Consider the following 26,732-nt stretch of genomic DNA (forward strand, 5'->3'; position numbering starts at 1 on the left):
ACTTTTTTAGGACAAAAGGAGTACAAAAGGTCTCAGGTGAACAGTGCCCGAGACACCTTCAAGCAGTGGAAGGAACCTTCACACTGTTCATAGAAGGGGCCTTCAAGGCTATGGAAGGTGTCTTCCCCAAGATAAAGTTCTGAACTCATCGACAATAAGGAGCAACAAACTCGGGATCAGATTTCTCAGGTTAGAGGTGCCTTCAAGCTTATGGAAGGCGCCTTCCACACCCTTTATAAGGGCATCTCGACCAAGTTTCAATACACAACTTGCATACAAGTTTCTACTCGTCTGATTGAGGTTCTAACTACTCCAGCTTTCTGCTACAACTCTGCTACGATGCTGCTACACCCATTTACCACTGAGAAGCCATCCAAACACCGAGCTTGAGCCGACTATCTCCGAAAAAGTGTTTGGTAACTTTAATTTTTGTACTTAATGTTGGAGCACGTTGGTCGGCTAGAAGGAGGGTTGAATAACCTGCACAAATAAAAATAAAACTACCCTTCTCGAACTTTCAAAAGAACACTTGCATTAATTAAAGAAAGAACTAAAAAAGGTAGAGGCACAAGTATTTTTACTTGGTTACAACCGGGGAGGTTGTTAATCCAAGGAATGAACCGCACTAGTATCTCCTTCAAGTGGAGAAGCCTCTTACAGCAATGACATACAAAAAAATAGAAGCTAAACTAAGAATGGAAGCGCACAAGTATTGGTTTGCTAATTGCTTAAAATGAATGACAAGTGTTGGAAGCGCACTAGTATCTCCTTCAAGTGGAGAAGCCTCTTCCGCAGCACCTCGTCCCTCGGACGCACCGAGCCCGTCGGCTCTCTCCCGTGCCGTCCTTCTTGCTAGCTACGTCTTTTGCTTGAATCCCTATGCTCCTAAGCTCCTGTACACTTAGACACAAGGTTAAAACACCACAGGACCTAACTTAACTTATTGATCACATCAAAACAACCTTGAGATTCCAACAATCTCCTCTTTTTTGATGTGAGCAATCTAAGTTAAGGTAGGATAAATAGACATAAAAGAAAAACAAATAATATTGCAATAAAGTACAAAAAATAAAAAAATTATAATCTACCTCCCCCTAGACTTAACCTTTTCCTTCTCCCCCTTTGATCATATAAAAAAATAGGGTACCAAGAAATAACTCTAAGGGTAATGACTTTGAAAACTTTTACGTTAAAAAAAATTCTAAGTTTAGACAATTTTGCAAAAATTATTCTAGAAAATAATTTTGCAAGCATAAATATTTTTGAGAACTTAAAAAAATTTTAAAGCAAGAAAAAAAATTCTAAGTTAAAATTTTTAAGTCATTTTTAGAAAAAATGTTTGAAGAAAAAAATTTTTAAAGCATTATTTAATTTCAATTTTAATGCTTTATCAGTAAGTTAATTAAACATTTTATTTCAATATTTTGGCTTCCAAACAGTGGCGAGACACTAGGCCTTCTTGGTTATTAGAGCAACAACTACTTTCTTAGACAAAACCTCATAAAGAAATTTAACGTCTAATTTTTTCGCTGAAAGTGCTAAGTCTAATTCAAAGTTTTAGATTAAGCAAGACTTTGGAACCCAATATAGGTTCTAGCCAACTGGATTAATTAAGAATTTCTTATGGGCATATCTCTTTGGAATATTTCTAATTTGTCCCTTGTGATATCTATAATACCAATTTAAGTTAGTGAATTTTCTATAACTTGTATTTGATGAACATGTATGATTTTTCAAGTTATCTACTTGTATTTTCAAATTTTCATTTTCTAATTTTACTTTGTCTAATACTTCTAATGGCAAGATTTAGCTAGAATTACTTTTAAATTTTTAATCTCTTTTTCTAACTTACAACAATCCTTAGTTAATAATTTAACAAACTTAAATAATTTATCGGGAGGAAAATATCGTACCTGACTTACCTTATTGATCTCATTATCCGTGTCTCCCCCTGAATTGCTGCTTTATTCCAACGGAGCTCCTCCTTTATCGATACTCTTAATGCTCATTTCGGACGAGCTTTAATCATAGTCCTCGTCTTGATGACTTGCCATAAATGCAAGTCCGGAGAAGGCCTCGACTTCCGATTCGGACGACGTATCATCCCTCATCACTTTTAACATCTTGAATTTGTTTGGTTGGACAGATTTCTTTCCTTTGTCCTTGTTTCTCAGCTTGGGGCAGTTGTCTTTGGTGTGCCCTTCTTCGTTGCAGTGGTAGCATCGGATCATCCTTTTCTTTCTACCCTACAGATGGTTAGTTTTTCTAGATTTACATAATTCTTAAAATGCCTTACCATCATTACCAATTCTTCATCGTCGAGAGAGGATTCTGACTCTTGTTCATCTCTCGATGTCTTTAGGGTAATGTTGTGCTTTGGCTCCTTAGTTCCTGCACATCTCGATTCATGCACTTCAAATGTGAAAAATAATTCTTCTAAGGAAATAATTTCTAAGTCCTTAGATATATAGAAAGCATCTACTAGTGATGCCCATTTAGTATTTCTAGGAAAAGAAGTGAGTGCGTACCTTAGTGAATCTCGGTTACTTACCTTTTCTCCGAGATTCGAAAGTTTGGTGATGAGCTCCTTAATTCTCGAGTGTAGATGTGCAATTGTCTCGTCTTCTTCAAGTTGCAGGTTGGTGAGCTAGTTGTGACGTAAGTCCCGTCTTGCGAGTTTGGCTTCGGACGTCCCTTCGTGTAGTTCAAGAAACTTCTCCCAAAGTTCCTTTGCTGAATTGTAGGTGTCGATCCGATTGACTTCTTGTGGCAGAAGGATGCTAAGCAGATGGAACTCTGCTTTGTCATTTGTCACATAGTCGGTCTACTCCTTTTTTGTCCACTGGTATTCTTCCTTACCTTCGGGTGCTACAAAACTGAATTTCATAATTAAAAGTAACTCAAAGTCTGTTTTAAAAAAATACCTATATTCTCTTTTTCTAGCTAGCTAATTCCCCTTCAAACTTCGGCGAGTATATGCTTGGTCCAACCATTGATTCGGTGCTTAGTCCTCCTGAAGCGTCCTGGCTCTGATACCACTTGTTGGAGTGTGTTGGCCGACTAGAAGGGAGGTTGAATAGCCTGCAAAAATAAAAACAAAACTACCATTCTCGAACTTTCAAAAGAACACTTGCATTAATTAAAGAAAGAACTAAAAAAGATAGAGGCACAAGTATTTTTACTTGGTTATAACCGGGGAGGTTGTTAATCCAAGGAATGAACCGCACTAGTATCTCCTTCAGGTGGAGAAGCCTCTTACAGCAATGACGTATAAAAAAATAGAAGCTAAACTAAGAATGGAAGCGCATAAGTCTTGGTTTGCTAATTGCTTGAAATGAATGAAAAACTTATGGACCAAGGTTGTATTTATAGCCTTGGTCAGGGCGCCTGGAAGGTTCCAGGCACCTGGGAAGGGGATAAAACTTTATCCCTTTTGCATAGATCGCATTTGATCGCAATCTGGATGAAATCCCGGTCCGGGTGCCCAAAAGGGTTTCGGGTGCCCCGAACTGGTCCGGGTGCCCCGAACTGGTCCGGGTGCCCGGAAGGGTTCCGAGCGCTCGGACTAAGAAAGTCAACAATGTTGACTTTTTCGGTCGGGGCCCTCTGCTACGGTTCAGCTCGCCTCGGTCCGGGTCTTCCGCTCTGGCTCCGCTTGCTTGGGTGATCTCGGCCATCCGGAATAGGGCTCACCCGAACCCAACTTTCACCCTTCTCGAGCAACCTTCCGCTCCTGCTTCTCGTCCCTTAGAAACGTCGCACGCCTCCTTCTCGTCCGCCCGCGTACTCTTCCGCAATACCTCGTCCCTCGGATGCACCGAGCCCGTCGGCTCTCTCCCGTGTCGCCCTTCTCGCTAGCTGCGTCTTTTGCTCGACTCCTTGTGCCCCTAAGCTTTTGCACACTTAGACACAAGGTTAAAACACCACAGGACCTAACTTAACTTGTTGATCAAATCAAAACAACCTTGGGGTTCCAATAATTGATTATTGCAAAAGGACAAGTATAGGATGTTGCACTTGTTCCAACTTTCTTTGTACTCGTTTCCCTCTTCTGGTGGTTTCAGAAGAAGTATTTTAGAAGATTACCCATTGATAAGTCTGCGAGACCTGAGTCTTGGAGTAGGAGTCGTTAAAGGTTTTGAATCAAGTAAAACCAACTGAGTTTTCCTTTTGTGTTGTTTTTCTTTAATATTTCCTCTGCATAACTCTGTTTAACTCGCGATTTTTTATGAACGTGATTCACCCCCTCCCCCTCCTCATGATCCAACAAAAGCATCATTTCATACTATGGGTGCTTGCTCATGGTAAGTTAAGCATTGTGGATAGAATGGAGTATAAACCAAATAAGGAGTGTATCTTATACCGGCAATTAGAAGAATCAGACCATCATTTATTCTTTGAATGTCTGGTTGCTTATAGCCTTTGGTGCAAGGTAAAACAATGGCTAAAAATCAATCATAGTTTCCATTCCTTTGATGAGTTGCAGTAGATTTTTGGGAGTCATTACAAGGGTGGAAACCATAAGATGAAGGTCCGACACTTAGGTATCTCTAGCCTAATCTATTATGTGTGGGAAGTTAAAAACAAATGTCACTTTCAAGGCACTGCTCTGGATGTTGATTGATCGTTTCGAAAGATTCAAGTCCATGTGTACCTAATGGTGGGCCTCAAGCCGCCATGATGATGCATCTCTATCTGGTGGTTGCAGTCCATGTGAAGCATGTTACTGTCCACTTGATGGTATGCAGCAAGGCATGACGGATTGGATGAGCATGTATCTAGGTGAGCGTATAGTGTAGCTGACTTGGCTGATTTGCCTGCCGGGCTTAATAATCAGTTGGGAAATACAGCTGACACTGGCAATAAAGCAAAACATGTAAGGATAGCGGATGGGTTGAGTGGGTATCTAGGTGGACCAGGCAGTGCAGCTGCATGGGTTGATCAGCTAGATGGGTTGAATGACAAGCCTGGCTGAATGGTTGGTCGGGCTGAATGACCGGTCGATTTGCCTAAATGACCGACCAGGCTGAATGACCGACCGAGACATGAAGGCAATGAAATGGACCAAGAAGAGATGGTGGATTAGCGCTTGACTGGCTAAACGGATTCAATGATCGACTGAGAAATGAGGCTAATTGAGATGGGCAGGTAGTGAACCAGACTGGGCAAGTGTTTTTGCTTGTAATATGATACATCACTGTTAGTTAGAGCCATAGAGCCAATTATATGATGATTGTTGTATGGACTCATTGTATCATATTCCTATGTATATAAAGACATTTGTTTTGGTTATTATACTTACTTGTATTGGTGCCAAATAACTAAGTATAATAGCGACCTTGATTAGAAGGTTCTTATCTATATCAATTGATTGGTTGAATCGATAGTGAAATGATATAGAGAACACTACTCTTAATCATTCCTAGTCAAGTATTAACATTCAGGGACAATGTTAATGCGACTAGACTAGCATGTAGGTCAACTCGATGACTTGATCTCACAAGTCATGGATATAGAGATATCAAGTTGACACATGGGTATGCATTGGAGAATGTATACTGAATGACCTGTCATGAGAAAGTATCATGGATCGTTATATGAGTGTCATATACTTTCTCATGTGGCTATTAGTATGACTATTAGTCCTTGGACCTGAAGTCACCATGGTTCCCTACATAAGGAGTTGCATACTTTGGCTTTGTCAAACGTCACTCGTAACTGGGTGGACTATAAAAGCGATTACTGGGTATATAACAAATTATGCGAAGGGATGTGAGTGATGTAGATGGGATCTATCCCTCCTATATAACGGGAGTGACATCGTTATTCTTGATAGAGTGAGACCACTAAGTGCATGGTCATACCCAAATGAGTCAATATGAGATATTGAGCTCATTTGATTATAGTGAGTCTACTTGGAGTTCAAGATTTAGATTGATCAGAGGATGACACTGTCTATGCCTCAAATTAATCAATCTAGATGTCAAGGATAGAAGGACATTATCATATATTGTGAGGGTCACAATTAGTAGTCACAAGGTGATGTTGGATCTCAACATTCTTGTAACTTGGGTAGTAATGATGTGTTGCTAGATACCACTCATTACTTATGCTTCTAAATGGGTTTAGGAGCATTGTCAACGTTACAAGAACCTATAGGGTCACACACAAAGGGCAATTAGATGGAGAATGGGTTCATATGATGAACCAAGAGGATTAGGCTCATGTGATGAACCAAATTGGATTAAGAGTAATCCAAATTAGACTAATTGAGTTAGACTCAATTTGATTCATGTGTCCAATGAGTCTAATTTAGATTATGACTCATTGAATCAATTTAATTTAATGAATAGAGATTCATTCAAATTGACTTGAATCAATGGTTAGATTTGATCAACCATGGGAGAATTTAAGTCAAGTTTGACTTGACTTGAGAAGAAAGATGAAGAGTCAAGTTTGACTTGACCTTGACTTGACCAAATGTCATGTCATTGTGACTTGGCATAGGGTTGGCCAATGATGATGTGCCACATCATCAAAGGTTACATGAGTGTGTGTCACCTCATAAGGGAGACCAAGAGTTGTGACCCTTGGTATACCATGGAGATAAAAACTCCTCCATTAAGTGGCCGACCACTTAAGTGTGCATTTGGTGTGCTTGTGTAACTCCATCTTCTTCCTCCTCTCTTCTCTTCTCTCCCTCTCCTCCTCCTTGGCCGAACACCTTTAGAGTGCTAGCACACTTTAAGTGTTTTCTCCATCTCTATTGTTCGTGTGGATACGTATAGAGGTGTGTCCACTTGAACACACTTGAGATCCGGCAAATTTTGGATGAGCGGGATTCGCAAAGGGCTTCGCTACAAGGGTAATCTCTTAACCATGTAGATCTAGGATAGAAAATAAGTACATGAAAATTTTTCTTCGCACGGATCCGGTGGCATGGGACTTCGGGGTTTCCGCAACGCAAAAAGGAGTCCAAATATGCTCTCTTAACCATTTCAGGTCCTATGGATTTCTAAAATTACAAGGAGTCCAAATATGCTCTTCATTACTATTTTCAGCTTTCCTAAGGGTGGTGCAGAGGTTTTGAAATAACTAAATCTCTCTTTCTTTCTTTCTTTCTTTCTTTCTTTCTTTTTCCTTTTTCCTTTTTTCTTTTTTCTTTTTTCTGTTAGGCCTAATATGGGGAGATATCAAGCCCAATGTGGATATAATCTCCCATAAGAGGTATGAGAAAAAAATAAAAAAGAAGAAAAAAGTACTTCTTTTTAAAATTTTTGGACTAGCCCTAGGAAAGTCAAAAATAACAATAGAGAGTGTCTGGACCAGTTGGTCTTCCAAGATCAAAGTCTAGTGAACAATAGTGGAGAAGAATCGTGTAAGCATTGTTGCATTTGAACCTCGTCGTCAACTTTATACTTCATGATTTAGGGCTTCCAATCGATTGAGTTTACTCCCCAATCGATTGTCATGTCAGATCCAGCCAATCCTAGCCGTCCAAACTCGCAACCTCCGTAACGGTTATATCTCAATCGATCGATTGATCGATTAGGGCAACTAGATCAATTAACTAATCGATCCGGATGTCTTATGTGCTCTCACAGAAGACCTCAGAATCAATTCTGACCGCCTCACGTCATCACAAGAAAATCAACTCCAATCAATCGGATGATCAATTAAAGTAGTCAAATTGATCAATTAATTGATTGGGGGACCTTATGTGCTCACATGATTTCCTCTCAATCAATCACCTAATTGATTGAGCTCCTTGCATCACAAGCACTGCCTAATCGATCTACTGATCGATTGAGCAACCTAAACTTGCTTTACTTAAGTCTAGGGTTCCCACGCCTAATAGTCGGTCAACCATGACTTGTTGGGACTTCCTCGTGCCTAGCATTTGGTCAACCTTGACCTACTGGAACTTTGTCATAAAGCGTCTAGTCAATTCTTTGGTCCACCTGGACTTTTTTTCCCCGTGCCAAGTGTCCGGTCAACCTTGACATACTTGGGCTTGCCGTTTAGTGCCAAGTGTACGGTCCTACATGACCCACTTGGACTTTCAAACACCAGATATCCGGTCAATTCTTTGACCCACATGGATTTTCACTGCTTGACTTGACTCACCAAGGTTTTTCACCACCTGACTTCACTCACGAGGATTTCTGCCTAATTTTACTCACTAGGACTTTTCACATTGCATAGTTTCACTCACTAGACTTTTCATTTGGCTTCACTCACTAGGATTTCCATCTGTCTAGCTTTACTCATTAGGACTTTTCACCTGACTTCACTCACTAGGATTTTCTCAATTGTCCAGCTTCACTCGCCGAGACTTCCCAATATACATAGCTTCATTCACTAGGAATTTCTCAACTGTCTAGCTTCACTCACTAGGACTTCCATACCAAGTGTCCGGTGAACACTGACCCACTTGAATTTTCATCTTCACCAAACCTTTATGTTGATCTTGCCCTTGCCTTTGTCTAACCTCTAGTTAGGACTTCCCAATCAAGTATTTGGTCAACTGTGACTTACTTGACTCTTTTGGTCAACCTATGACCATTCATCTCCTATATGAATTATTACACCTATAATTTTCATATATTATCAAATATTAAAATTTAAACATCAAGATTTAAACCTGAGTCAACTCAAACTTAATCAACCTGTTCAATTTTGACTCAGGAGAAATTATATATACTCGATCTAAAGGAAGCTGACCTAGTTGATGTCTAACCTAAAATAAGCCGAAATGAAGAAAGCTGACTTGACTGAAGCCCAATCTACCGAAGACAAACCTAATAATTAAAGACCAATCCAACTAATATCAACTAGTCAAAATTACTCGATCGTGATCCCATCTCCTTATCTAGAACTGGATCATTATTCATAGCATTCTTCATTAAGTATCTAAAAGCAGTCTTGCCGGATCACATCTGAAACCTTTTACCATTTCTTCTAGCATGTGCTGGTTGACTGTCTCTTGTCCATATCCACCAACCTCTAGCTCGTCAGCTTCTACCTCATCCAGCTGACTCTGCCCTACTTTCCAGCCACTTTCTCAAAAGGCCCCTTCTTCCTCCTGTGCGTAAAAAAACGTTGTTGGTTATTGTTTTATTCGTAACAAATATATATATATATCGGTCTTTGGTTTGCAATTGCAAACTACTGAGTGATACTGACTGCTCGATTGCCTGCATGCCCATCTAAACTATCTAATGCATTATTCCACTCTTTTAATTTCGATCCAATCACCTCTCTTTGTCATCTATATCTACACGCACATTCCCACCAACCATTACCGAACTGATCTCTTTTCGACGACTAGCTAGCGCAGAGCAAGAAAGGAACAGCTTAACAATGGCAGCAGCAGAGATAACAGCCGCCACCGCCGCCTCTAGCTCGTCGACGGCGGCAGGGTTCAAGATCAAGACGGTGGTGGTGCTCGTCCAGGAGAACCGCTCCTTCGACCACATGCTCGGCTGGATGAAGAGCATCAACCCCTCCATCGACGGCATCGCCTCCAAGGACCAGTTCTCCAACCCGCTCTCCACCGCCGATCCTGCTGCCGGCATCGTCTACTTCGGCGACAACTCCAGGTACGTGGAGCCCGATCCGGGACACTCGATCCAGGCCATCTACGAGCAGATTTACGGCGTCGAGTTCGCCGACGCTACGTCGACCCCGATCACACCGCCGGGCGTGACGACACCGCCCATGAACGGGTTCGCGCAGCAGGCGGAGAAGGAGCAGAAGGGGAGGTCGGAGATAGTCATGAATGGGTTCCGGCCGGCGGCGGTGCCAGTGTACGAGGCGCTGGTGCGGGAGTTCGCGGTGTGCGACAGGTGGTTCGCGCCGGTTCCGGCGTCAACGCAGCCGAACCGGCTGTTCGTGCACTCGGCGACGTCACACGGTTTCACCAGCAACGACACGAAGAAGCTGGTGCAGGGCCTGCCGCAGCGCACCATCTTCGACTCCCTCCACGACGCCGGTTACTCCTTCGGCATCTACTACCAGAACCCGCCGGCCACACTCTTCTACAGGTATTCATTCCAAATTAATATTTAACCCATTTTTACCCAAATTTATCAATTTTTTATATTGAATTATTAGGAATTTTATATGCATTTAATTTATTAAATGCAAGGATTAGATAAACTATAAGGAGACGTGCACTGGCATATGATGCAATTGATGAAATTTGTCATCGGTTCTTACAACTGCCAGGAATAAATCAGAAAATCAAAATTAGCAGAGGATAATTTCATAATTTAATCCTTATTCAATTCTATAAACTTACCATGTGAGTTATACCGGGCGGCATGCATTTGTATACGTTGCTTGGCTCCATGGATCTTGACATCATCATCACAGACATAGAAGGAGATGGGGGAAAGAACATTCATTACTGTCTCTGTCTCCAGCCCCTTAGGTTTTATCAACCTCGCTTTCTTGCCAATATATTATGCATTTGATTACATCGATTATTTCAATTAAGTACTGAATCCGATCCAATCCAATCCCAGCCCATCACTTTTCTTTGACAAATTCTCGAAGCCTCTCTCGGTTTCTTTTGTTTCTTGCAATGTCTAAAACTTGCGTACGAGCACGGACAACAATAGAGAAAAAAGAAATAATTTTATATCATTATTTATAATCTTATTGGAAATAAAAAAACAAAATAAATAATACTTTTTTTAATAATGAACTTAATTTAGAGATGGTTAAGTCTAGGCAATATGATTAATTTTTATTTAACCGCCTAAATAAACCTAATGGGAAATGTCAAATGTTGAACTCAAATGTCTCATGCTAAAACCTTATCTAAATAATGACCAAGTGTTGGTGCAATTGGTCTTCAAGATGTTAATATTTGTTTAATCAATGTTTAATAGGGAGTTGGTCAATATTGACTAAGCATATGTGTTTAGTGAAAAGATTATTGGTACAATCTATTTTCAAGGGTTGATCTAATGAGGTCAAGATTGATCAGATATTTGAAAAAAAATAAGTGAAAAAGTTTAAATAGGTCAAAGATGATCAACTGTTTAACAATTAGTGATAAGTCCTAATAAGTCAATGTTAACTAGATGCTTTGCAAGGGAAAACTCTAAGCAAGTCAAGGATGATCAAATGTCTAACAAACGGAAGTCATAGCAAGTTGAGAGAACTGGATGTTAAATAAGTAAGTGAGAAAATCCAAACAAGTTAAAGGTGGTTGGATGCTTAACAATTGGTGAGAAATCCTAATAAGTCTTGGTTGACCTAGACATGACTGAAAAGTCTAATCACATCAAGATTGGCTGGATGTATGATAAGGAAAATTTTCAAGCAAGTCAAGGGTGATAATGTCTAGCAAATGGAAAGCCTTAGCAGGTTGAGAGAACCAAATGTTAGGCAAGAAAAAATCCAGCCAAGTCAAGATTGACCGGATGTCTAACAAGGAGAAAGTTCAAGCAAGTCAAGGTTCATCGGATGTTTAGAAAGGAAAAAGTTCAAGCAAGTCAAAGGAAACCAGATACTTGGAAATGGAAAATCCTAACCGACTTAGAGTGGTTGATGTAGGACCAACAAGCATGATAGAAGGGAAGGGTGAATATCACCAGTTTAAAAACCTTTTTTATTTTTCAATATTAATCAGAATGCAGTGGAAAAACAATATAAAAGAAATATGTTATTTACTTGATTCATAATTCCTATTACTACTCCAAGGCTTACGATTCGTTGATTTTTCTCGGATATGCAATGTTATATTTTTTCCTTCCGAAAAACTTTCGGAAGTGAAGAAACATCTTACAATTGTAGAGAGAATAGTAACACTTTACTATACCTCTATTACAAATGAAGATACGATATACAAAGTGAAATGTTACCGACAACTTTTAAATGTAGAGCTTTAGTGTTGGTTCTCAGAGAGAATCAACATGTACATAGGCAAAACTTGCTTGAACGAAGAGACGAATGAAATATTTGAAAGTTGACCTATCATATTCTTTCCTTCCACAGTTAGATTGTATCAAGCTCATTCTTATCTCGACTATTGTTCGACTGAACCTCCTTGCTTGGTCACCTGAATAGTTCGATCAACCGGAAGTACCATTCAATTGATCGTACAACTCTATTTCATGCAAAACAAAGTTAGTCCATAGAAATAATAATTCCTACAAAACACAGTTAGTAATAGTTCAATAATCCATGTTGTATTTTGATAGTTAATACTATCTAATCTTGACTTAGAAATTTGGATTAGTTTCTTAGTCTAATCAACGCCTAAGTATTTGTTCCATAATTTAGGACACATCTTCACTGCCTTCTTTTCAGAAAGAGCTCTCAGGATTTCCCTTTCTTATCTAACAAACATTCAGTCCAAACCTGTTTGAACATCCTCAACTTAGTATCTGATCGACCCACTATGGTTTCCCCCTTTACTTAATGTCTGGTCCAACTAATCCATCAAGTGTGTTCTGCTAGATCAACTCACCTAGGCTTTCTCTGCCTGGTGTTTGGTCTTCCTAATCCATTAAGACTTAGTACCTAGTGCTCGATCCTCTTGACCCACTAGAACTTTGTTGCCTAGTATTTAATCTTCCTAACCCACTAGGACTTTATATCAAGTGTCCTACACATTTCAATATTCATATCAGATACATAGTGTCTAATTTAAAACTTCTTGTTGTTGGATCGAGAAATTCGCTAGAGAGAGGGGGGGTGAATAGCGATTTAAAAAACTATCGTATCGAGAGTAAGCAGCGGAAGAAAAAAAATAACGCTAACACAAACCAATTTACTTGGTTCGGAGCCTTGGTCGACTCCTACTCTAAGGCCCGCACTCGTTGAGTGCTTTCGTTGGGCAATCACTAATAGTTTGTAAAATTGAATTACAATTTTGAGTACAGGAATTATTAAGAACAATATCCACAACAAAATAAAGGAAAGAAAAACTCTTTAGCAGTACGTTATCGATGTAGCGTCGTAGCGTCGTAGGAGCACAGCGCAGGAGAGCAGATATCGTTGTTGTTGTTTGAAGCTCTGGACAAGACCTCCTTATATAAGAAGCTCCGAGCGCCCGGATCCCTTCCGGGCGCATGGACTGTTGTTGGAACCCCAAGGTTGTTTTGGTGTGATCAACAAGTTAAGTTAGGTCCTGTGTGTTTCTAACCTTGTGTCTAAGTGTGCAGGAGCTTAGGAACACAGGTAGTCGAGTGGAAGACGCAGACAAAAGCCAGAGCGGAAGATTGCTCAGGGAGCAAGAGACGCAGCTAGCTAGAAGGACGGCACCCGGTGCGTCCGAGGGACGAAGACTGCGGATGAGTACACTAGCGGACGAGAAGGAAACACGCGGCGATTCCGAGGGACGAGAAGCCGGAGGGAAGCCCACTGGAGAAGACCGGAAGTTGGGTCCGGGTGAGCCCTTTTCCGGATGGCAGAGATCACCCAAGCGAGCGGATCCGGAGGAGAAGAACCGGACCGAGGCGGGACTGAACCAGAGAAGAGATCCTGGACGAAAAAGTCAACATCTGTTAACTTTGGGCTCCGGGGCGCCCGGAGCCCTCCGGGGCGCCCGGAACCCTTCCGGGCGCCCGGACCTTGATTTTGACCAGGATCACGATTTACGCGATCTGAACGTTGTGCGATAAAGTTTTATCCCCCAGGGCGCCCGGAACCCTTCCAGGTGCCCCCAACCAAGGCTATAAATATAGCCTTGGTCCAGAAGTTTTTCATCAGTTCAGAAATTGTAAACAACACTTGTGTGCTTCCACTGTTTAGATTAGCTTCTGTCTTTCTGTGCCTACACTGTTGTAAACGAAGCTTCTCCGCCTGAAGGATTTCTTAGTGCGACCATCTTCCTTGGATTAACAACCTTCCCGGTTGTAACCAAGTCAAATCCGATGCCTCGTTTTTATGCTTTATTTTTTGCTTAATTTATTTTTCAAATGTTAGCTTAATCGTGCGAGAAAGGGGTGTGTTTTATTCAGGGCTATTCAACCCCCCCTTCTAGCCGGCCCAACGGTCCTACAACTGTGACATAGCCCGACCAACCAGAGCGCTCCACTTTGCGACGTCGTTTCGGGATAGATTTTGTATTCCGGGAGCTCGGACTTCTATTTTCCAGCTACCTGCAAGAAAACATTAGTCTGAGATAAAATGCAAATTACACTACCCTGCAAAACAAATTATTAGCACAGTTATTGTTGGATTGTGAGTTTCACTAGAGGGGGGGGTGAATAGCGATTAAAAAAAATTGAGAGTACGCAGTGGAAAAGGCGAAATCAAAACAATGCTAACACAAGAACCTTTTACTTGATTCGGAACCTTTGGCGACTCCTACTCCAAGGCCTGCACACAAGGGTGCTTTCGATGGACAATTCCCTAGCAATTCGGAAGTTATTACAAACTAAGTACAGGAATGCCAATGAAAAAATAAAACAATACTGACAAAGGAAGAAATTAAAAGAGCAGCGCATTGTCGGAGCTTCCCAGCGTCACAGGAGCACAGGAGAGCGGTTTCTGAGTTGTACTTCTGACTCCAGCCTTGACCCTCCTTATATAGGAGGTTCGGGGTACCCGCAGCCCTTCGGGGCGCCCTGAAGTGACGTAGCCGAGCCAACCAGCGAACTCCACGTGGCGCAGCGATTTTGGGGATAAAACTTTGCCTCCGGGCGCCCAGGTACCTTCCGGGCGCCCGGACCTTGATTTCCAACAGCTTTCTTCCTATAAGAAAACGTTAGTCTGAGGCACTTATATCTCCTGCAAAACAGATTATTAGCACAGTTCATAGTTTAACAAAAAGAGTATTAATTAGATTCCGTCTCTCCGAAATCGAAATTTAGTCAAGATCTCGATTTAGAGTTCTGAAATGGTTCTAAGTCGGATCGGCGCCTAAGTTCCCTTCCCGGGAACGCGTCCTCACAGTCACTCTCCTCCAGTGACTTACCTTAACTTACCTGCCAGACGTCAGATCAGCCCTTCAACCCGTCTGGACTTCGTGCCAGGTATCCGGTTAGCCCGTCGACCTAGATGGACTTCGTGCCAAATGTTCGGTCAGCCCGTCGACCCGTTTGGACTTCGTGCCAGCTATTCGGCCGGCCCGTCGACCTAGCTGGGCTTCATGCCAGACATCAGGTCAGCCCGTCGACTTGTCTGGACTTCTCCTACACACTCGGTCAGAGTGTTAGATAACAACGAAACTAACTTAACCTATTTTGTCATTCATCAAAACCTGGGTTAGACCGTTAGTGCTAACCGCACCAACAGTTATATAAGGAATGAGTAGTAATTAGATTCCGTCTCATCGAGACCAAAATCTAGTCAAGATCTCAACTTAGAGTTCTGAAATGGTTCTAAGTTAGATTGACGCCTAAGTTCCCTTCCTGGGAACGCGTCGTCACAGTCACTCCCCTCTAGTGACTTACCTTAACTTACCTGCCAGACGTCCGGTCAGCCCTTTGGCCTGTCTGGACTTTGTGTCAGACGCCCGGTCAGCCCTTCGACCCATCTGGACACTGCGTGCCAGCTATCCGATCGGCCCGTCGACCTAGCTTGGCTTCGTGCCAGACATCTGGTCAGCCCGTCGACCTGTCTGGACTTTGAGCCAGCTATCCGGTCGGCCCGTCGACCTAACTGTGCTTCTCCTACACACTTGGTCACAACGTTAGATCACAATGAAACTAACTTAACTTACTTTGTCATTCATCAAAACCTGAGTTAGATCGTTAGCGCTAACCGCGTCAACAATCTCTCCCTTTTTGATGTAATGACAACCTGGTTAAGTTAGTGAAAAAATATCCAATAAATAAGCACTTACAAGCAATGATGTTAAGTTAGTCTTATTTAATTTTTGGTAATTTTTCATTGCTAACTAACTAAAACCACCTAACTCTTCCCCTTTGACACTCATCAAAAAAGAGCGTAGGATAGATAAAAATAAGCGAATAAGAAAAATAATGCAATAGAGAATTCCAACTAAAATCATATTGACTTGGGGGAGTAGAAAATTTTGAAAATTTTTCTTTTAAGTTTTTCAAAATAACTAAATTTTGAAAACTAGCTAACTTGGGTTGAAAATCAACTTAACTTTTAAAATGAGCTTGCAAACGGAAGGCAAATTTTCAAACATAAGTTGTATAGAGGCTAATTTTCAAAAAGTAAGATAAACAAAGACAATCTTATAAAATTTTAAAACTAAGTTTGTAACATCCAAAAAGCTAGTTTTTAAATTTATAGTAATTTTCAAATATTAAGTTCTGAAGAGTTAGTTTTACTAAAATAAGTTTATATAAATTTTTTAAAAAATAAATTTGTATAAAATTCATCTTTGGATTAAAAAGGTAAGTTTACAAACTCTTATTTCCAAAAAAACAAAATCCAATTTCTAATTTTCAAAACTGAGTTTGTAAAATCTAATTTTCAAAAACTTAGTTTATAAAAGTTAATACTTTTCAAAAGTGGATGAAAAAAAAATATTTTTCAAAACTAATTTTATAAAATATTTTTAATAAAGGAAAACTAAATAAAAGAAATTTGAATTAATTCTCCCCCTGAACTTGACATAAAAAATTGTCTAATCAATTAGTTACTTATTGACTATTAAAGGATAGCAGCTTTCACTTAACTAGTCAGGTTAAGTCAATTGTAATCAGTTAGTGTTTGACTAAACTGAGTAACTTAACCTGATTGATATATATTTTGTATTTAACGCCCAGACTTGTGTTGATACACTGAAATAAGCATCTTAAGTCTAGGCAATCTACCTATGCATCTCACCCCTTTCTAAGTTCAGAAATACACAAACAAGTTAACCCTAATGTATTGGTGAGATCTATAGGAGCATGCTTTCTAAGAGATTGATTTATTCTAAGGCTAAATCTGATTTTCAAAAATTCTAAAAATGAGAAATTTTGAAAACATAAACATTTTTATCCTAGAATTTAAAGGCACCATTTTTGAAAATAATTTTGAAATTAAAGAATCCTAGTATATTAAACACATTCATAACTTTCGGCGTAGATTGCTAAACTCACTTTCAGGGAGGAGTTTGGTAAATATGTCAGCTAAATTATACTTGGACTCAATGTATTTGAGTTTAATATCTCTTTTAGTGACATGATCCTTGATAAAGTGGTGCTTAATTTCAATATATTGTGTTCTTGAATGATGCACTGGATTTTTTGTTAAATTAATTGAGTTAATATTATCAATTAATACTTTTACATTTGTGAGATTTAAATTAAAATCTTTTAAGGTGTACATCATCCATAGTAGTTGTGTGACACCTTCTTCTATAGCTATATACTCTGACTCAGTTCTGGATAGGGCAACACAGTATTGCTTTATACTAAATCAGTTGACAAGTGATGGACCTAGTAATTGACATCCACCACTTGTACTTTTGCGGTCTAATTTATATCCAGCGTAATGTGAGTCAGAATAGCCTATTAACTCAAAATTGTTAGTTCTAGGATACCAAATTCCTACATTTGACGTTCCTTTAAGGTATCTAAAGATTCTTTTGACTTGAGTCAAATGAGATTCTTTAGCACAAGTTTAGTATCTAGCACATATACTAATTGCAAATAAAATATCGGGTCGACTTGCAATTAAATACAATAGGCTGCCTATGATACTTCTATAGTATTTTAAGTCAATTGGTTTTCCATTGGGTAGTCATCTATGATTGTATTAACTATCATAGGTGTCTTTATTTCTTTTGTATTTTCTATTCCAAATCTTTTTAGTAACTTTTTAGTGTATTTTTGTTGATAAATATAATTACCCTCATTTGTTTGTTTGATTTGTAGTCCTAAAAAGTAAGTTAATTTTCCTACTAGACTCATTTCAAATTTTTGTTCGATTAGATTTGTAATGGACTCTAATCTAGCAACTGGGGCATAGATTATGTCATCTACATAGATTTGGGCTATAAAAATATCCTCTTTTATTGTTTTAACAAATAGGGTTGGGTCGATTTGACCTTGGTTAAACCCTTTTGATGTTAGGAAAGAGGTTAACCTTTCATACCATGCCCTAGGTGCTTGCTTAAGTCCATATTTGGACTTTTTCTCAACAAATAGGGTTGGGTCGATTTCTCATGAAACACTAGGTCGTATCAACACCTACTGTTCCCTCAACGGGGAGTGCGTCTTCATCTACTCCTCTCAGGAGAGTTTACCTTTTTCAAACACCTATTTGGACTTTTTCTCAACATCTAATCTTGACCTTCGAGACTGCTGCTAGATATCTGATCCACGACCCACATAGATTCCTCTTGGTGTCCACGACTCTAGGACTTTTGCCCGATGTCCTCAATCTACCAAGTTCCCTAGATCAAGAATTCATGCCCAATCCCTTGACCAGGACTTCATTACCAATCTCTTGAGTAGGACTTCATGCTCAATCTCTTGACCAAGACTTCATGGCTAATCCCTTGACTAGGACTTCATACCTAATCCCTTGATCAGGACTTCTTTGCCTAGCCTCAACTAGGACTTGCCTGCACACTTAGGTACAATTATTAGAAAATAACACAGTTTAACTTTAAACTCTTTGTCATTATTAAAACTAGGTTCGATTAGCTGGTACTTCCAGCACCAACAAGTTCAACCCAATGAACTTTTCTAAATTCTCCCCATGGTTGATTGAAACATTTTCAATCGGGACGGAATGAACCTTCACATGTTACGCATGTTGCAACTCAATACTTTATGTGGCTATTTCAACAAAACAAAATCTATTTTAAAATTGTTAGACAAACTTTGCTGGAGATATTTTAAATTGAAATTATAGGAAAACAACTCAGACTTATCTATCAAGATCACTTGAGTTGATAATCTTAAGCTACCAAGCAGGGAAGGAAAAGCAACTTGATTGTCAACGTTTCTGAGTGCTTGTGCTGATCGCATAGTCGTCCATCGAACTACTGAGTGGAATTGCCCGAGTTCGAGTGGGACATTGCTAGCGAGTCCGAGTGGCTCGAGTGCTTTACGAGCCTGTGTGGGAAGTCGATTATTGAATTGGGAAGTCGAGTGCTCCCGAGTGGAATGTTGCGTGATCTCAAGCGGTATGCCAAGTGTTGATTCGAGATTTGGAGTGTTGAGTTGGCTGAGTCGCTCGACTACCAAGTCCAAATGGATTGTTGCTTGAACGCCGAGTTGGGAGACCAAATTTCCTCAACTCCGATTCGTTGAGCTTGAGCTCTCCTAAGTTGTCAAGTGTTGACTTGACCAAGTCAAATCGCCTAGTGCTAAATCGGGATGCCAAGTCGTCAAACTGTCAAATTTGAGTGGGTCACCCAATAGGGAAAGAGAGAAACTTAGGCATGTGTTTCATGCAGTTTCTTTAAAACAGATTTGTTCACTTCGGCTATGCTTTGAAGTCACATTAGACGTATATTTTCCAGGATACAATGGAAATACCACATCTACAGCCAAGCACTTGTTGTTTGTGGTGAACCAAGTGAGTACCCAAACACTATCACGAGTAGACTATCGAGCAAAATGTGCGACAAAGAAAGAAATAAAGGGTATTATGGTGGAATGATCTCTTTGCTATTGCTTCTACTCTTCGATGTGTATTGTCTGTGGTTAGCCTCCTTATATAGGTGTTTAGACCCATAACAACATCATACATGATTTATCTCCTTTTATCTCATTGTGGGATCGACGATGAGGAGCTCAAGGTAAGTGAAATTACCTTTTTTGCTTCATCAGACCCATGGCAGCATTCAATGGTCAATTAATGGTCATTTATTACCTTTACTCGTCGAGCTTGAAATGCATATATTACACACTTAATGAGTTAGCAAAAATGATTCGTGTGACAAAACACAAGTTGATTCGCTTGGGAAAATTTGCTCCGACCGATCCCAATGTGATAGAGCTCACAAGCAGTCATCTCAATTAGTGCAATCCGGACTCTAGATTTATACTTTCTCCTACAAGCATGTGCATGTCCATACTTCCATAGTTGTGACTATATGTCAATCTTAATATCACTCAACTCCCAACGTGGGACTAATGTCTCATTCACAATAGATTTTTTTTTCTATCCACCACTTTTTTATTTATATTTTTCCAACATAAAACCCTCGTTTCTACTCCACAATCTTATAACTTGTTGGTAAATAACTCCTAAAAACTCATTATTTTTTTTTCTTCTCGAAAACCTTTTGAACTTGGAGAAATTTCTTATAGTAATAAACTTTACAAGTGAATGTTTAAAAAGATTAAGCTATAAATAAACTCAAGAGAACAATCTTCAAATGCTCTCTATTGCGTCCTTTTTATATCCTTCAACCTCCTTAGTTTTATTTATTTATTTTTGTCTATTATTCTGTTATCAATCGATTAAATCTACTATCAATCGACTTATTTTTCCAATCACTTGTGTATGCAATCTACCAAAATTGATCTATTTCATTAGTCGATTGATCTCTTTATAGTCCTAAGTCATTTGATGTAGCTGCGTGTTAGATCAATGACTACTTTTTGACTTTCTCCTTAAATCATCATTCAATTGGAATCTATCATTAATCATCACATGATTGACTTCTAATAAAAAAATTTATATTTGAGAGCTATCAAGACTTAGTCGACTTCTTAGTTAAGAAGGAAGTTAAGTTCGACTAAGAATACGCTTCAATTGATTGGACCCTTAATTATGATCATCCTAATAATCCAGTCTTCGTCAATTTAAAATTTATTCTTTTTTAAGGATTAAAGTCTTTCAACACTCACAGAGTTGAGCTCATATAAATTAAACACTTCATATCTAGTTCTACAAAAATACTTTAAAATTGGATATGCAAGGAGCAACTAATGTTGATAAAGTTATTGACGAGCACTTTCTTTGCTTTGAGGGTTACAAGAGATGGTAAGAAAAGAGACTTGGATCTGCAAAGATTAGTTGGGTTACAAGAGAGCTCATGGAAGGCCGTCCATCTCTAAAATTATTTAGAGTCCATAAGACTCTAGATACTTGAATTATAAAACAAATGATAATTTATTGTCATTATCATTACAATTTCCTCTAGTTTCCTTCTTATTCACTCCTCTAGACATGACCGACCTTCATTCCTCCAGCATACTTCTGAGTGACCTTTCTAAGAGAGTATTTGAGCTTCTACTAAGTGTTTTTTAGATTCTACCTATATGGAAGCACTTTTAAGTTTTCTGTCACTCTTACTTTGAAAGTTGGAAACAAGAATTTGATACTTTTTCTCTGTCTAAAATTAGAAGTTGACATTTATGATCTAAATAAATTTATCATTTTACATAATTGTCATCATAACTTTTACCTTAATAAATTTATCATTTTACATAATTATCATCAAACTTTTGTGTTATTTATTTTTTAAATAATATTTTATATTTTTATATAATTTATATTTCTATAATTTTTTATACATATTTTTGTGTATTTATATAAATTTTATCATTTTTTATTTTTATTAATTTTATATATTTTTTTCATTATAAAAAAATAATTTTGATATAATATTTAAAATATAATAATTATTATATAAACAAACAGTATATCAAAATTATATTTAGATAATTAAAAAATAATAATTTCTATATTTAGATAATTAAAATATAATATTATCATCCTTTAACTAAAAATTAAGTTTAGAAGCAATTATTCATCAAATATTCCAATTTTACTGTATTAATTTTTTATTTCTATTTTCAAATACTTTATATTTTAACTTCTCACTAATCTCAAAATAATCTCTGTAAAAGAATCATTTATAAATAAGCAAAAGTTCTCTCAAACCTAATTAATAAGGGCTTAGCAACAACAGTGAAGGTCCCCTTAATTACCAACTGAACTAGTCCAAGTATCTAAGACTTTGTATTGTGTTCTTGATCTTCGTTTCATTAATTAATTCAATGATTGTTTTGTGTTCTTCTTCATTTCATTAATTCAATGATACCAAATGAAGTATTCCAAGTCTCTAAGACATTGTACGTTGCATTTTGTACTTCTTCGTTTCATTAATTCAATGGTCTCACCGGTTGGCATGCAGGAACCTCCGGCAAGTGAAGTACATCGGCAACTTCCACGAGTTCGACTTGAAGTTCAAGAAGCACTGCCGCAAGGGCAAGCTCCCTAACTACGTGGTCATCGAGCAGCGCTGGATCGACCTCAAACTGTTCCCAGGCAACGACGACCACCCCTCGCACGACGTGGCGGAAGGGCAGAAACTGGTGAAGGAGGTCTACGAGGCGCTACGATCCAGCCCCCAGTGGAACGAGATTCTCTTCGTCATCACCTACGACGAGCACGGCGGCTTCTTCGACCACGTCCCCACCCCGGTCGAGGGCGTCCCCAGCCCGGACGGCATCGCCGGACAGAGCCCTTTCTTTTTCAAGTTCGACCGGCTGGGCGTGCGCGTCCCGGCTTTATTCATATCTCCCTGGGTCGAACCAGGCACCGTGATTCACAAGCCGACCGGGCCCCAAGTCACTTCCCAATTCGAGCACTCCTCCATCCCCGCCACCGTCAAGAAGATCTTCAACCTCCCTGACTTCTTGACCAAGCGCGACGCCTGGGCCGGCACCTTCGACTCGGTCCTCACCCGGACCACGCCCCGAACCGACTGCCCGTCGACGTTGCCAGAGGCTACGAAGCTCCGGGAGACCGAGGCGGCGGAGGAGGCGAAGCTGTCGGATTTCCAGAAGGAAATGGTGCAGCTGGGCGCGGTGCTCAACGGCGACCACGCCAAGGATGTCTACCCGTGGAAGCTGGTGGAGGAGATGACGGTGGCGGAGGGCGCGGCGTACGTGAAGAGCGCGTTCGAGGCCTGGCGGAAGGCATGCGAAAAGTGCCGGGAGAGCGGCGCCGACGGGTCGCACGTGGTGGAGCTGAAGGCGGCGAATGGACCGAAGGCCCTGCTGGAGAAGGTGTCGTCTTGCTTCACGTGCGGCAGGTTTTAGAGCCTCCGTGGTTGTTAGGAATAATATAATGGATTGGATAGATTCGATTATATGCATATTGTTGCTTAATTAGTTTGTGTCAAGTGCGTGCTTGTTTGGAAACCGAAACACAATGTTTATTTCACTTTCTTTATTTTAAAGGGTAAATTTTAAAAGGAAATTCTTTTGATTGGTATGATAAAACGGCAGTTTTTTAAAATTATTAAAACAATACTCCATCTTATATTTTATCCAAAAAAAATATCTTTATTCCAACGCTCGTATAATTGCAATCATTTATAACAGTCATTATAAAATTAAAATAGTCAATTTTAGTTAAATTGATTTAATTTAATCAAAATTATTAATCTTAACGTATTTTATATTAACATACTCTTTATCAATTTATTAAAACTATTTAAATTTGATTAAAATTATTCAAACTTAATCAAAATTACTTAAATATTAATGTAACAATTATAATCTATAGTTGCTATAAATTATAGCAACTATGAATCTTATCTTGTCCCCACGGGTTGGCGTAGTTAGTATCTGTATGAGTGTTTATTGTAATAGGTCCTGGAGTCCCGTGATTTATCTATCTATATTTTAACGTGAGGGCGGTAAAATTGGACAGTTTAGGGTGAGCAATATCATATTTTACTCTAACTATGAATCATATCTTCTATAATTACGAATGCAACGACACATAAAATATTTTATTCATTGATTTCTTAGACCCAATTGATTGATGTCCATCGTATTAGTGCAATCATGACCCAAGAGGTTTTGTGTGACCTCGAGTTTTGACATTTTAAAAAAAAATAAAGTTAAGTCTTTTCCTATGTATTTAATATGTGTATTTAAATATACAATGATCAATGATTGTTCGTGTAATCGTGCCCCAAGTGAATTGTGTGTGACATTCAAATTTGATGTTTAGTAAAGGATTTACGTTGTTTTGCATGTGTGTATGTTTGAGTATGCAGAATTGTAGGAACACATATAGAGCTCGGAGAGACTCGAAGATCGTAGTGTTAGATTTTATCTATTATGGTGAGATCACATGCGATTTGTGACATGCAGATCTATGTGGTTAAGAGACAAGCCCGTTATGTGATTTAATTAATGGTCATAGGGTTTATATTATTAAATGTGAGATTTTATATGTGTATAACCTAATAACCTATGTTGTTATTATCTTTGGTCTGATAATGGATACGAGTCCACTATATATAGGGTTTGGTCTCCATTAGATTATGTATTTTGACATATCTCTTTGCTCCCCATTGGTGAAGAGACTACGCCGTCATCAACTTAACTCCTCTGAAAGATCAACCTTTTGCTCATTTTTTTTTCTTCCGTAGGATTTCCAGATTCATGGATGACACATAAAAATGATGGCTATTTCACTGCATTCAAGTCCATTATCTATTTAGAATTTTGTATTTATTTTCTTCTATGTAATTTGATGAAACTAGATCCTTGTGCATGTCTTATTTTCTTTTATCAAGTTTATCTTGCTTAGAATTCATGTGGTTAGGAAACAAGATTTTCACCAAGTGGTATCAGAGCCACGACTGTTTCATCATTTTTTATAGAAATAAAGTTAGGGTTTTCATCTATTTTTGTTGTTTTATGCTAGATTAGGTTTTCTTGGCTTCAAACAATTTTTTGTTCATCGAAAATCAAGAACAAACACCTAGGGTAGGCTAATTTTCAAGTTTTTTTCACATTTTTTGTGAAGAACATGAAGAATGGCGGTAATCGCCATCATTTTCCCTTAGAAAAATACTATTTAGATATGATTAAGGTTTAGGGTTTTAGGTGGGTTGTTGCACGCCATGACCGTGTGGTGTGCTGTTGCATGCTGATGTGTGAAAATCTCAAGTTCATGATTCTATCGTCAAATAATAAAATATTGAATTTACTGGGATTGTTGTTTAACCACTAATTGAGTTTGTAAAGTTAGCTATCTAGACTATCAGAGTTGTGTCTAGTCACAAGAACAAAAGATTGAGAGAGAATGAGATAGAGTTGAGAGAGCAAGAGGAGAAGATTTTGAGAGAGGGCCTAGAGTAGGAGTCAAGAGAAGGCAAATGGTCAAATGGAGAAGTTGGAATTGAGGGAAATAATTCTAGGACTTCGGTTTTACTATAATTCTAGTTGATGTCCTCAAGTATTGTTCATTCTATTTTCATGTTTACATACTTGTAAGGATTCTAACCAAATTACCGATACGATCCCTTGAAGGTAGTATTAGAGTGTTTACCCCAAATTCAATACTATTAAATAAAGAGGTAAAACTAGAACGTTGGCTTAAAAGGTTACCCCTGTCACGTGAGGACTAATCGTCATACAGTATAGATTATTCAATCCACTTCCTAACACTAAATTGAAGAAAACCCATTAATCAATAGTTAGCTATCCCTTGAGAAGAATTAGCCCCTCTTCAAGGTAATGACTCTAAAAAGTCTACTTAAAAATTTACCCCCTGTCACATGAGGACCAACAGGCATACAATCTAGAGCATTTCTCTTTCATATTGACCAAACCCCCACATCCAATTGCACACACATCACACACATTCAATTAATCAGGAACAAGACATAAACATATCGTAGAATAGAGAAATAACCAAATACATAGTCCATACATCAATATTACATCATAGTTACTCCCTACATTGTAGAATTCAGAGGATCACTCTATAGAGAAGGAAATACAACCACAAGACATAGAAAATAACAAGCTACAACTCAAATCAGAAAGAAAAGAGAAGAGAATGCTTATCAATGTATTCTCGATGTCTTCAAATGAATTCCTAGCTTTGGTGGTGGATGGATCATTACGATGGCTCCTCGAATAGTGGCTCTACCCCAAGAGGGGGAAACCCTCTCTTAAGGAGGGGGATGAAGTACCCTACTCCAAGATGAGTCAAGCAAGGGTTTGCTTGATCCTTTTATACCTCCCTCATACTTTTCAAATCTACCCTCATTTATTGGGCTCAACCACAATCAGTTTTTTACCACTTAGACCCAATTTTCTTGGGTTAAACCCTGAAGTAAACTTATAGAGCTTGAAATTATCTACATTTTGATAGGTGTTTAGACTCATGGATCTAATCGAGATAAAAGTTATGGTCTTTTGTGTTAGGATGTATACTAAAAGCCTAGCTTTTGGTATAAACATTTATCTAGAAATAAGAATCACATTGGTCAAATGTCTACATTTATGATAAATGTAGTTGTTCAATTAATTTATATTGTAGATAACATGGTGTGTGGTGTCACACACAGAGGATCATGTTATCAGTACCTTATAAATTATAAACAGTAGCTCACGGCCAAGATGGAAAGGAACAAACCATAGGAAGGTCGTAGTGTAATTAGGTATTAGTTTATCTTAACTATATAATTACACTAGTACACTTAGAGTGTATTGAGTAGGACCATTTGAGGTCGTTTCTTTTATACTGACTTTATAAAGGAACAAAGACCTCAGTTATTATGGAAGTGTGTGCTCTTAATCCTAATATAATAACAAGCACATATATTTGATATTTATTTCTTTAATTTATCAATGGGTGAGATTTAGTTCGATAAATCAATAAGCCCGATAAGTTGGGAAATGATATCACTTATAGTGTGTGTTGTTGATTATAGAAAGAAACTGTGTCCTAGTAATCTAGGTTGAGAATGTCCCCAAGAGGAGCTCATAAGGATTGCCATGTTAAACCCTGCAGGTGGACTTAATCCGACATGACGATGAAGTTGAGTGGTACTACTCTTGGAGATAGATATTAATTAAGTGAGT

At 38.8% G+C, this 26,732-nt stretch overlaps 1 protein-coding gene across 1 annotated transcript; it reads left to right on the plus strand.

Annotated features, from left to right (window-relative positions):
- The first annotated feature begins 9,187 nt into the window (after positions 1–9,187).
- On the plus strand, positions 9,188–23,089 carry LOC121974889 (non-specific phospholipase C3-like). Its single transcript, XM_042526166.1, has 2 exons — positions 9,188–10,046; positions 22,028–23,089. Exons 1-2 carry the CDS (start codon positions 9,364–9,366, stop codon positions 22,935–22,937), a joined length of 1,593 nt encoding a protein of 530 aa, XP_042382100.1. The 5' UTR covers positions 9,188–9,363; the 3' UTR covers positions 22,938–23,089.
- The last annotated feature ends 3,643 nt before the right edge of the window (positions 23,090–26,732 follow it).

Source organism: Zingiber officinale, chromosome 4B (assembly GCF_018446385.1).
Source record: "Zingiber officinale cultivar Zhangliang chromosome 4B, Zo_v1.1, whole genome shotgun sequence".
Lineage (NCBI taxonomy): Eukaryota > Viridiplantae > Streptophyta > Magnoliopsida > Zingiberales > Zingiberaceae > Zingiber > Zingiber officinale.

What these genes read in the sequence shown, in the direction of transcription:
- LOC121974889 (XM_042526166.1), top strand. Translation starts at nt 9,364, where the DNA reads ATGGCAGCAGCAGAGATAACAGCCGCCACCGCCGCCTCTAGCTCGTCG. An exon ending in CCGGCCACACTCTTCTACAG is followed by an intron (nt 10,047 to 22,027) that starts GTATTCATTCCA and finishes GTTGGCATGCAG; the next exon opens with GAACCTCCGGCAAGTGAAGT.